Source organism: Hemibagrus wyckioides, linkage group LG06 (genome assembly GCF_019097595.1).
Source record: "Hemibagrus wyckioides isolate EC202008001 linkage group LG06, SWU_Hwy_1.0, whole genome shotgun sequence".
NCBI lineage: Eukaryota > Metazoa > Chordata > Actinopteri > Siluriformes > Bagridae > Hemibagrus > Hemibagrus wyckioides.
The window spans coordinates 20,362,425-20,375,899 of record NC_080715.1 but is presented as its reverse complement, the minus strand read 5'-3'; the positions used below and the strand labels follow the sequence as shown (position 1 = coordinate 20,375,899).

General features: G+C 39.1%; 1 protein-coding gene across 5 annotated transcripts in view; it reads right to left on the bottom strand.

The window, feature by feature from the left end:
- The window catches only part of lrp1bb (low density lipoprotein receptor-related protein 1Bb), a 271,908-nt gene that overhangs the window by 100,292 nt on the left and 158,141 nt on the right, over positions 1–13,475 (bottom strand). For all 5 annotated transcript variants that reach the window (XM_058392915.1, XM_058392917.1, XM_058392919.1 and 2 more), the window contains 4 exons: positions 9,196–9,312; positions 2,128–2,208; positions 1,616–1,786; positions 79–258 (listed from right to left, as the gene is read on the bottom strand). In XM_058392915.1, coding sequence (XP_058248898.1) covers positions 79–258; positions 1,616–1,786; positions 2,128–2,208; positions 9,196–9,312 — 549 coding nt within the window. The remainder of the gene's footprint in view (positions 1–78; positions 259–1,615; positions 1,787–2,127; positions 2,209–9,195; positions 9,313–13,475) is intronic.

The following is a 13,475-nucleotide window of genomic DNA, read 5'->3' as shown; positions in this document are numbered from 1 at the left end:
AAAAGAGGCTATCTGGAGTACTGCACTGGTAAAAGGTCACAGAGTCTCTCTCTCTCTCTTTCTAACACTCACACTGACCTGAGTTTTTGCAAGTGAACTTGGCTTGGGGGTCACACATCCTCTTGATGCCTTGACAATTGCTCTCATCACTGCTGTCCTCGCAATCTTTGTCTCCATCACAGCGCCAGCGCTCAGGGATACATGTGCCATCAGCACGGCAGTGAAACTCCTCACTACTGCATTCCACAGGGGGCAATACTGAAGAGATATGATACAAAATACACCATTATTCTATAATACTAATACACACTGTTTGCATGATGTTGCAGTCCTTCTTTTCTTTTACTGTATTACTTAAAAGTTATAATCAACCAGGGCAGTTCTTAGTTTCGTGCTTTTGTGGAACATTAATCCTTAGAGATGGTGGAATGGAAATTGACTTACTCTACGTTTTCAATCAGTATAAACAAATGAATTATTATGCTCCAATTAATCAGGACACTGTTGGCTTTCAGTGTGATATGCTTTTACCTCCGTTTGGATAAACTTTGTATTAAACAGAATTGTAGAGTTTGAAAATAATGCCCTCAAATTTAAGATGCTTAAGAAGAAGAGTAGCCCTGAGAGTCTATTCTCATTTGAGCTATTAGCTAATACTGTGCAGTGTGACATCACAAAGAAATTCAATGCTGAACACCACTAAACAGGCACAAATTAAATTTTTTGGCCTCTGGTAAAAAAAAAAGTTATCAAAATAAATTTAATCAACCAAGATGTCATTTGAGGATTTTTTAAAGCATGCTATCCATCGCTTATTTGCTTTCTGCACAGATAATCAACAGGTGCTAAATACACCTTTGCTGAAGCGTGTTTAAACATTTAACAACGTAATTACTAAACACCAGTTTGCACTGTGCAGCTTCTCAATTGTCTCTTTCAAGGAGACAGGTGCTAATGTTAAACTAGACGGCATGGCAGCGGCAGGCTGATTTGCTTAAGGCTTGATCATGTGTCTCAGGCACTTCACACATCAGAAGTAAGGGCTACACGCTGATCAGGGCCCTTCAATGAGAAACAGTAAGCTGGGCAGCCCCCTTGAGACAGACGGAGGCTGAAGGCCTTCTCCAGGAGCCGATTTGATGAATAGCTTCCTCATTTCTGTGACAAGCTAGTGAGCTGAAAGCATTGCGGCGGCCCAGTCTCGGCTTTCAGAGGTAATTACAAGAGATTAAAAGATTCAAATCTGCAGGGCCATTCTCCAGTGAGCACAGATAAGATCGGATCTGCCGAGTGGTGGGAGAGAGAGAAAGTTTCTAACTTATGTTCAGCAAATTGGGGACATTGCACTAAGCCAATTATGAGCAGCTGACTTGATGGTTATCTTCCTGCTCTTCATGTTCGTTTGCTAATCAGCTGTTTAACGCAGACGCTGCACTAATGAAACGTTTCATAGGCTTGTTAAGCTACTCATATGTGTTTTTTAAATCGGTGAAAAAAAAAAGCAACATCTATGTTTGACGCTTGCTCTAATAAGAAGATAATGCAGACCATACACATTTATACTGTCAGAGAGTATAAATATTTTACATGATGTTTCAGGAGAATTCTGTCTTACCAGCACCAGAGCCTGCGCAGGTCACATTTTCATCGCTGAAGTCACCACAGTCATTGTCTCCATCACAAGCCCAGTGTTCAGGGATACACCTGCCAGTGAAACACTGGAACTGACCAGTGGAGCAGGCGTGAGCACACAGTTCCTCATCACTACCATCCCCACAGTCGTCATCTACTCACACAGGGGGGAACAAAAGGACAAAGACAAGGATTGGGACAGAATATTGGCATGGAGTCCAGAGCCTCTCCATTACCTCAAAAATATTGCTTGATCTGACCTTATGCTATCCTCTAGTCCGGAAAAGGGGAAAAAATGGTGAAGGGTGAAGTGACAGAATAAAATCCATTTAAGGGTTGGATCTCATTTCTTTTGTAGTACCTTTAAAGGAATATGAATCAACTAGTTTGACTGATCATTGAATAGAAAGATCAATTTACACTATTATCCAAACTGCTATGCTCTGTCTATGCACTGATCTGACTGCAGAATGTCATGTCACTCTACACACTTACCTGAATCACAGCGCCACTTGATGCTGATACACCTTCCGTTTGCACAGCTAAACTGGGTAAGCGGCTCACATGTAGGAAAGGCTGTGGGCAGACAAAAAAACCATGGAGACTGTGCATTCCAAAGACACAGATGCTCCAAACCCAACCCAATATATCACTGTCTCTTTGATGCACTGGAGCAGAAAGACCATTTCTCATTTTGCATTTACCTTTGAAATATTGCAAAAGAAGTTTGGCATGGCATTGATTGCACTGCCATGCTAATAAATTAAATTCTGAGGCTTTTTTGTCCTCTGTAAATCTCTGCAAATGTGGGGAGATGGACTTTTGCTACCTCACTGCATACATTCCAATAAAAATAACAGAAAATTTTGAGGAAAAAAAGAAAGAAGAAAAACAACCTGCAGTTGTCTGTTTTCATACAGGCTTTTTTTTTTTTTTTTACAGTAAGCTCTGTGTACCCTGAAGGTCATGCAAAATGTCAAAGTGAATTATTGGTGTTTTCTCTCTGAGGTTAATGAAAAATAAGTCATGAACAACTGGGAAAACAGAGCTCGCTGAGGCTGTGGAAAATAGTCTGAGGCAATAAGAAGGTGCTTGAAGGCAATATCAAGGAAAAAGATTTCATGGAGCATCATTAAAAAATGTATATATATCAGACATTAAAACCATCTTCCTAATATTGTGTAGGTCCCTCTTGTGACACCAAACAGCTCTGATCCGTTGAGGCATGAACTCCATAAGACCTCTGAAGTGACATTAGCAGGAGATCCTTTGAGATGTGGCTTCCATGGATCGGAATCGTTTGTCTAGCACATCCCACAGACGTTCAATCAGATTGAGATCTGAGGAATCTGTAGGCCAAGTCAACATCTTGAACTATGAACAATGTTTGCAGTGTGGCAAGGATGATTATCCTCCTAATAGAACCTAGTGATATTAGGGAATACTGTTGCCATGAAGAGATCTACTTGGTCTACAAGCATGTCAAAATAACATCCACATGAATGCCAGAACCAGACATTTCCCAGAAGGCAGACCTTTTTCACCATTCTGTGTCCTGGTGCCATTCTTCCCCAGGTAAGTGATGCACACAGACTTGGTCAGAGTCAGTTAGGGCACTCATTAACTTTTTTTCAGCTATTTGTGCCATAGTAGCTCTATATTAGCTCTGGGGGATCAAGCCAGACGGGCTAGCCTTCACTCCCCATACGCTTCAATGAGCCTTAGGCACCCATGACTCTGTCACTGGTTCACTGGTTGTCCTTTATTTGAAGCACTTTTGGTAAGTACTAACTACTGCATACAAGAAACACTCCACAAGATCTGCTGTTTCGGTGATGATCTGATCTAATTGTCTAGCCGTCACAATTTGGCTGTTGTCGATGTCAGAAATTTACTCTTGTCAATTAACTGTTCACTTGCTGCCTAATATAGTCCACCCCTTAATGGGGATCAATGTTAATAATCAATGTCATTCACTTCACATGTCAGTTTATACAGGATGTCTTTGTGTCTTCAGACATATGGGAAATTAAAGCTTTTTAGCACACTGCCTGGGCAAAAAAAGGTTCACCACCTGGATTTAACTAAACAACTAGGTAACCTCCCATTGGTTAAATACTGTGATTAATATGTTTCATCTGGCAACAAGTTATTTAATCCTAACTACTGCAATGAATAGCTTCTCATTTGTTAAACAACCAAGATGGAAGACATATCCTGCAGTCATGGAAAAGATGTTACTCTGTTTCGGGGGGGTCAAATTATTGGCCTGCATCAAGCAAAGAAAACTACTAAGGAGATTGCTGAAACTACTAAAATTAAGTAAAGAACTCATCTAATGTGTTAGTAAAACCTGGAGGGATAGTGGCGAACCATCTTTGAGGAATAAATGTGGTCTGAAAAAAATCTTGAATGATTGTGATTGGAGATCACTTAAATTAAAAACAAAACAACAAAAAAAAAACAACTCATGGCTATAGTAGTGAAATAGTGAAAGTATGAATGTGAGGAGAACTCAGAGGATTGAGACAAAACAGCTGTGTAGCATTAAGAAAACCACTGATCTGAGGCTAATCTGAAAATAAATTTGCTAGGGAGCAATGGAAAAAGATTGGACTCTGGAGCATTGGAAAAGGGATGGCATCTGATGAGTCCAGATTTACCCTGTTCCACAGTGACGGGCGCATCAGGGTAAGAAGAGAGGCGGATGAAGTGATGCACACATCATGCCTAGTGTCTACTGTACAGGCCAGTGGGTACAGTGTTATTATCTGGAGCTGCTTTAGTTGGTCAGGTCTTGGTTCAGCAACATTTTATGGCCAAAAAAAGGATGTCTGCTGACTACGTGAATATTCTGAATGACCATTGTTTCCCATCAATGGATTTATTTTTCCCTGATGGCACAGGCATAGTCTAAGATGACAATACCAGGATTTATCTGGCTCAAATTGTGAAAGAGTGGTTCAGGGAGCATGAAACATAATTTTCATACATGGACCAGCCATCACAAAGTCCAGATCTTAACACCTTTAAGAATCTTTACGATGTGTTGGAGAAGACTTTACATCCACAAACAAAGATATAACTGGCCTGACACTGGCATACAGAGTCCCCTTTATATTTATATGGCTTTTGAGACTGCATGGATGTATGTTAATGTTGGATTTGAATTATGTCAGAAAAAAAAAAAAATTCTTGATGCAAATTACAGCATGTCATTTACAGCCTAGATAGCAGGGGTAAAATAAAGTTTTATAACATGACAAGAAATCTATAACAGGCTGTCAAAGTGATGTGTTTTTAATTTGAGCACACAAGCTGATGCATAAACAGTACATGTCTCTCTGCTGGGTGCTTTGGACTCGGTGGCATACCATTTAGCCAAACATATCAACAGTTTGACACTGTAGATAATGAACACTTCGGTAATTAGTCAGCATCCGCTTGTTTATCTGTACAGTATAACCACGAAGCATGACTCTCCTTTCCACTGAGAAGTGAGCATTAAAGCAGTCATTCAATTAGCGTTCAGTCTATCAGCACGAAGACATCCCTCTCCATGCTCCTTCTCCTTTACCATTCATGAAACCGATTATGATTTATATATTTGAATGTCTTCTCCAATTTGTTGTACATACAGGTATTGAATATTTTCCTAATAATTACTGTTATTATGTTTGTTTGAGATACATGTGAATTATATTTGTTACACTATAACCACTGCATAACCACTTAGTGTAAGGCAGTAATGTCATTATCTGGCACTTATCCTGTGATCTGGCCTCTGACTAATGTTTGTTACTGACAGTATCCTTAGTGCTAATTACAATGTTATGTTTACTTCTGCATAATAATGGAGGTTTACAAAAAAAAAAAATGACACATAAAATCCGGACTCAAGTTTCTTTTCCTGACCTAAATGCACTGACAGGAGCAATTAGTCAAACAACAGCTTGAATTTCTGTCTGCATCACTTTCCACCTTTATAACGTAAAATACACACAGGTGACAAATTGAAGGCAAAAACAACTAAAAATTATTTGTAAAGTGCTGGGCCAGAACAGCTCCAGTATCACAGATACTACAAGTTTCTGAAACTGTACTGTATATATGAACAGAATTCTTCCAAAAGATATTCCCTCAAAAATCTAGGTCAGAATGTAGTGATTGTGAATTTCAGAGCACATCATTTACACCAATTTCACACTTATCAAATCATTCACTGAGTCCTCATGCCCTGTGGAAGAGGACGCTGTCATCCTAAAAGAGACCAGTCCTGTTAGTATGGATACATAGAATAAAGTGGATGCAAACTACGCCAGCTAAATCCCTACACACAGAGACATAACAGAGCCACTGGGTTTTCTTTTAATGCCACCCATCTGTATATGAAGCATGAAAATGTGCTACTGCTCACTAGAGACTGATCTGTAAGGTTTATCTTGTCTGGGAAAAGATTCCTTATGGGGCATTGTTATGTCTCACGCTCCTCTAACCCAATCACAAGACAATCAAGCGAGAGAAAGTCTTAAAGAGTCTAGCTGAGTGTGAAGTGCTGGTGCAAACAGAAGAGAGAGCAAAAGAGAGAGAGAGAAAGAGCAAGATTAGTTTCTAAAGGCAGCAAGATTGCACTTTGGACAACTCATTTCAAAAATGAAAAAAATAGATACTGCAGCAAAGTCATGTCAAAAAGTTACTACTGGAGTCTGCAGCTAACAGTACCTCTCAAACTGATTTTTACACTTCCATGATTCTGGTGATTGCCTTGTTTTGTTTTGTGTGTTGTTTTTTTGTGTTGTGGTTTTTTTGAATTTTACTTCTTACACCAAGACAGTCTCAAATAAAAGGATATTGGGCTGTGTTCAACAGTAATAGTTCTATCTGCTGCTTTACAGGAGAGAAAAACAATCAATCACAGGTTACTTTCCTAGTAACACCTGTACATTTGCTCATTAATGCAATTCTACAATCATGTGGCAGCAGTGCAATGCATACAATATATCATGCAGTTACAGGTCAAGAGCTTCAGTTAATGTCCACATCAAACTTCAGAATGGGGGAAAAATGTGATCTTAATGATGCTGACATTGGCATGTTGTTGCCAGATGGGCTGGTTGGAGTATTTCAGAAACAGGTCTCTTGGGATTTTCATGCACAACAGTCTCTAGAGAGACAGATCTCCCCTATCATCTGACAGCTACTAACCAGGGAGGGCATAGGCTGCTACTAATCAGGGAGGGCAAAGGCTAACACATGCTTCCTCAGAGAAACGTGAAGCCAACCAACCACATCTATTCAAACTGCTGCTTATGGGGGAGTAAATATGCAATCCCTCTCACCCAAAACACATGGCCAATTTTGTTCCTTTGGCTCCAACACTCTTTAGAGTTTACACTGAATAGTGGGGGGAAAAACCTGTCCAGTGGAGGACATTTCTGTGGGCACACTCCAGGGGGGCACTTTGATGATGTGAGAGGTGACAGGAAGGCTACAGCAACTCAACTCAAAGAAGCAGTCTTTACAACCACTGTGAGCTCAAAACCATCTCAAAGCAGGCACGGCTTTAACTGGACAGTTGAAGATTGGAAAAAGACCAGGTGAAGTTTTTCTAGGTTCTTCTTTTAACCTTAGTCTGAGAAAAACTGCTTCTTTGAGACCCAGGCTACTGTTATTCTCAAGCTTAACATTGAAACCGACAGACAGAGTGAGCAAAAGACTGACCAAAAGAGATAGATAGATAGATAGATAGATAGATAGATAGATAGATAGATAGATAGATAGATAGATAGATAGATAGATAGATAGATAGATAGATAGATAGATAGATAGATAGATAGATAGATAGATAGATAGATAGATAGATAGATAATTTGATGGATTGATTGAGTGATGAAGCTGACAATTCTTACAAATCATTTCTATTTAACTGAACTCCTTCCCCCTCTGCTTATATCCCACATATGCGAATTCTCCTTGAAGTGCTCAAATAATCGAAACAAAGGGAACATGTCTGAATGACTGAAAAACACTCAAAGGCTCACAAATGTTGAACCACACAAAAATTAGTTGAGATGAATTTGATGATCTGGAGAATGGTGATGGAATATGAATCAGCATCAGGCTGAAATCCCTGAGCCATTGTGCTTCAGGTGTTTGATCCGCAGTGCAGCAATGGCACTAAAGCTCCAACCATGCAGTAGAACTTACCGGCTACTATGTGTCGGAGAATATGCTTCTTTCAGCTCGGCTTGATTATGATTAAGTGAAGCCAAGCGTGCACTTTAATTACTGCTTACACCGACTCGGTTTGTGTGGGAGAGTGCTCAGACAGCTTAAGACGCAGCAGCGGTAACAGGCACAATTGCACTCAGAGCAATTTGCTGCACTTGGTAAGGAAGAATTTCGAAAGCAGCACATTTACCCTGTGAGGTGAAGGAACACGGAGAGGCCATTTAAAGGTCTTCACGAGTATTTTACTTTAGTCTGTGATGTAGTATGCCAGGACGTCCGTGCCCTTTAAAAATGAAGTCAGAAAGGACAGATAGGTGTCTGGCTTTTAATGCTGATGTTGCAGACACTAGCTTTCATATATCTAATAGGGTTTTATCTCATGAGTCATTTAGCAGATGCCTTCACTGCAGGACACAACCCAATGATAGTCTCCAAAACAGTGTTGGCAAATAGAATAAATTAATTTAATGTGTCAAGGTAAAAATACAGACATTGAAACATTACAGTGTTCAGCCTCAGGTGAGTCTGATTGAAAGAAACATTCAATACTTGGAGGAAACACAAAGTGTCCCCTGATTTTAATAACTCTGCACAGACACCATCTCTCCCTCTCTCCCACTTTCAAGGTAATGATATTCACTTTGTGCATGATAACCAGGAAATGAGATCAAATTATTCATGCCATTTTATGCTGCTGTACACTCAGTATTTTAAATCAGGAAGGAAATCCACTGAAATAATACACTGTACCCTTATTCCCTGTTGCAAGTTTAAAGTACACAAAGAATGTAGACACTTCAAAATGCATCGAAAAAACATATTTCATATATCTTACAATGAAAGCTTTCAGCACTCTTTTGAGATGGCCACACAGCTCATTTATGCTGCAGATCACATGGTCGGCTTTAAAAAATCAGCTATTGGAAGTTCACATGGAAGCGGACACATATTTATACCGCTTCCTTTGAACAGTCTGGTTTATTTGCTCTTGGCAGCGATATAGGTCGAGGATGTGGTTGTGGCAACCTCAGATCATAGACTCACTGAGGGATTTGTATTACCACCTTAGGCTTAAAAGCCCCTGAATCTGAGTTTAGTCCCCATTTCCCTTTCTGCTCCTACAAGCAGAGACTCAGATGCTGGCTGAATCTGCTTGGTTACCATGTACTGAATACTGATCTGCAGCTCTTCTCTGGGAGGAAAATCCAGCAGACAGCTGCAGCTACGGTGTGTGAGTCAAGCTCAGTGGCTAAATCAGCTAGGACTGATAGAGCCTCAGCAAAATAAATAAATTACAATTTCCAAAAAGTAAACAGGAATTCAGTGACTTACCACAGGAAGTGGTCTCATCTGACATGTCGCCACAGTCATTATCACGGTCACAGCGCCAAGTTTCAGGTATACAGCGACCGCTTGCACAGGAGAACTGACCAGTCTGGCACTGCTCTGCTGTAAAAGAAAAAAAAGGCAAACGACTGAATTGAATATAAATTTAACGAGTATTTCTTTCAGACTGTGAGCTTTCACAAGTTCAAGCTGCTGTCAAACAACCAAGCAACATTTTCCCATCTGACTTTGAGAAGGTGTTAGATGGGAGTGGTTGAGGTTTCCATTAGCAGGCAATTAGCAAAAGAATTTGTGAAATGATGGGTTGACAGCAGAAGCCTCACTGGGTGTGCCTGATGTTTTAACACTAAAGAGCTGAGTTGTACTGGAGCCATGTCAGTGTGTTGACATGACAGAATTTATCACACCTGTCCCAGACTTTCATTGATTTTACAGCACTTATGAGCTCAGGGGTGTTATAGCTGGCAATAAGACAGGTTTTACTGCAGTATGTAAAAAGCAGGTCAGAGATAAGTGTTCTGATGTACTCTTAGTAATGAAAAAGCTGCACTAGAATCCAAAGCTCATCATTTGACAAATGTACAAAGGACACAGGAGTTTGACTTGGCAAAGCTGCAAGAAATATTTTAACATATGTGCCACAGCATGCAATCTATATATACTGTACATGTGTGATGTGTGAAATAGCAAATATACTAACATACTACTAAAACTACTAAAACATACTAACATGACTGCAAAGCAAACAAAGAGTCAAATTCACATGCATGGTTTGAAGATTATTCAAAGAATAATGTGATTGTCATCATGTGAAAAGTATGCACTTCTGCTTATTGTTCTCAATAATCAACCACATTTGACTTAAACTTTCTTATTATTTTTATGGCAGAAACAGGCCAATTTTAATACAGGCTTAGAAAATCAATCTACAGGTTCTGAATTAATCCATTTCACTAATCTATCACTGTGTGTTTTGTACTTGTAGTTAGGAACAACACAAATATCACTAAGGCAAACATGAACGTTGCAATCCCCGTGTGAATTGGCTTACACACGCTTTGTGGGTGTTATCAAGTTTGCAAACCTTTAGCCAATCATGGCCTCGGTGCAGTAAAATCAAACAGGAATAACTTTTAGGAATTTGTCCAATACACACGTCTACACTGACGGGCCAAAAACCTCAAAAAACCTTAACAGCGCATGCTGCTTATCTATAGTACTGTGTGTTCAGACGAATTCTGATGGTTGAAGTGGGGAGGTGTGTTGTGACCCTTCTCTGTGGATTTTATTAAGACTTTCAGAGTAATTTTGCCAATATAACTTTTTAATCTGCCTGAAAAATTGGCACAGGGAAAACTTTAGAGAGCTCTGCTTGTCAGCCTGGGCACGAAACCCCATGATCACATTTTACACACAAATTCATTACATTTATACAGAGTTATATGGCTACAACTGTAACTGTATATGCAACATATGTGATCACACATGCTTTACATTCATACTATCTTAACTGAGGAGTGTGTGTGTGGTGTGGGGGTCATTTGTAGTTTTGGGGTTTGTTGAGAGAGAGAGAGAGAGAGAGAGAGAGAGAGAAAGAAAGAAAGAAAGAAAGAAAGAAAGAAAGAAAGAAAGAAAGAAAGAAAGAAAGAAAGAAAGAAAGATGGTGTGTGATACTCATTTTGATGAATTATGATGATTTAAAAATGTGGCTTTTTTGAATGTGACTAAAAATAATATTTCAAAATATCAGCACAAAAAAACGATCTTCGATATTTATAATATTAACAAGGTATAAAATAAACAAATAAAGGAAAACAAATCATCTTTTATGACTCCATTTGTAAATCAACTGCCCTGCAATAACAGATGAGGATGAATGATCTTAATGTCTGTTCTATAGAATAGGGACAGTACAGGTTATGTGATGGGAGTTATTGAGATGTCTTTTGAAATTTTTTGGTGATACTGATAGTGAGATTGAGATGACAGTTTCACTGACAGCCCCAGATGAATGACATAGGTGTTCTGGGGCATTTTGCTGGCATGAATTTGATCCACTTGTCACCCTGGAGGGAAGAGTCACTCCCAAATCAATACAAAGTTCTTCTGACTGATCTCCTGATGCAGCATCTCTATCCTGATGGGAGTGGTCCCTTTCAGGATGTCAATGTCCTCCTCCACAAGGCAGGAGTTTTTGCTCGATAGTTAGTATAAATATAAATGAATGGGAGAAGTGTCAGACAGATCCCTCTGCCCTAGAAAGAAATGACAGCTTAGCAAGTAAAAATATCTTGAATATAGTTGCATTTTTTTTAATATTCCTCATTCTATAATTATAATCATTATAAATAAACCAAATTCTAGATTACTAAAACTATTTCTAAATAGTAATAGTCTAAATAGTGCTTTTCCTACACAGGGTTTCCTACACAGTCTATTCCAGCGGACTCAGGCACAAGGCAGGGGACACCATGGACAGGGTGCTAACCCATTGCAGAGGACAATCATTCATACACAAAATACAGATAATTTAGAGACACCAAACAGTCTACATGTGTCTTTGGACTGGAGAGAAAACCAGAGTACATGAAGGAAATCCAGGAACAGGATGTCAAACAGTCAACATGACTGTTGGTGATATTATTGTATAGATATGTTCCCATGCACTCCACCTTTCTTAATGATTGATATACAGACACGAGAAAAATTAATGGAAATCCAACATGGCAGATAAAAAGAAGCACATTTATCTGCCACTACAATAAGAACATTCAAAGTCTGCAATGTGTAAAATCATCTAAAAGATTAGACACATTTTCTTCCATATTCCGAATATTATTTCTACAATGTGCCAAGAAACTGAGGAAATAGTTCTTGGAAGAATGGTGCTCATCACTACACTACATTTCGAGAGAGTTCCAGCAAATTGTCGATGTGTTGGAGGTTCATGGTGGACCAACACTTGTTGGATTTTGTTTAATTGGTCACATGTCTTTATATCAATAACTATGAAGAGGGGGTGCATGGGGAGTTGCATTCCTCTTTTTGATAGCTTTTAGTAGTTTTCTGAACCAGTAATACAGAACAGGTCAAAGCACACACCCATGCTGATGTATAGAAGTTAAATACAGATGGTCCACATGTACCTCCTCCTGCCCACAATAAATCACTAATGTACTGGTGAAAGGAGGGGCTAATGTTCAGCTAGGGGAGTATGTTGTGGAGCCAAGGCTGCCTGCATAATCTACAGAACAATTCACTCTATAGGAAAACTAGAATGGGTCGAGGACTTGCAGCTCAAAGCATTTCATGGCATTAGGGCTAGTAACATTCATTTGGACTGACTATTCTGTTCTTCACAAGGAAGATGATTTAAAGGATGTGGGCACTTTTGACTCAATGATAATGGCCTGACTGCAGTCAGTAATTGCTGCATGGATGGAGGGGTGACTTAGGAGCAGATTGTAAATGGGGTGAGGGGGAGTTTAAGGGTTTTTATTTCTTTAAAAGCAGGTGTAAAATTCATTTAACTGTTTAGCAAGCATTCATCTTTAGTATATTTTAATAAATTCCAAATTGCTGAGGAGATTAGTTATTAGTTTTTGAATTTTTTTAATTTATATTCCTGCAGTCTGGGCTTTTGTGAACATGACTGCTTTGTTAAATTTTGTTTTGGTTCACAGCCACACATTCCTCTCTGTTCATTTTTGCTGTCTTCAATGCTTTCTCATCTTACAAATTCTGGGGTCAAATCGGCGACCATACCATAATTCCCTAATATTAATAGTAACATTGATTCTAGTGTAACAATTACAGGAAGAACACAGTGTTAAAACATGTGGAAAAGATACAATAAAAGATACAAGAGTCTTTGATATTCTAATGGATAAAAACACTGATCTCTGTGTATACCTAGTACAACTTCGTCCCTGATGCTAGAAAATCCATACGATGATGTGTAATACCAACTTGGAAATAGAAATCTCCATGGTTTGATAGATGGACACATTCTAAAGCTAATTCTCAAGAATGAATGGTGGTGGGTTTGTTGCTGGTGGTTTTGGTAGTGATTGTGTTGGTGTTAAGGATTTGGTGGTGGTGGTTTTGTTGAATAGATAGATAGATAGATAGATAGATAGATAGATAGATAGATAGATAGATAGATAGATAGATAGATAGATAGACAGACAGACAGACAGACAGGCAGATAGATAGATAGATAGATAGATAGATAGATAGATAGATAGATAGATAGATAGATAGAT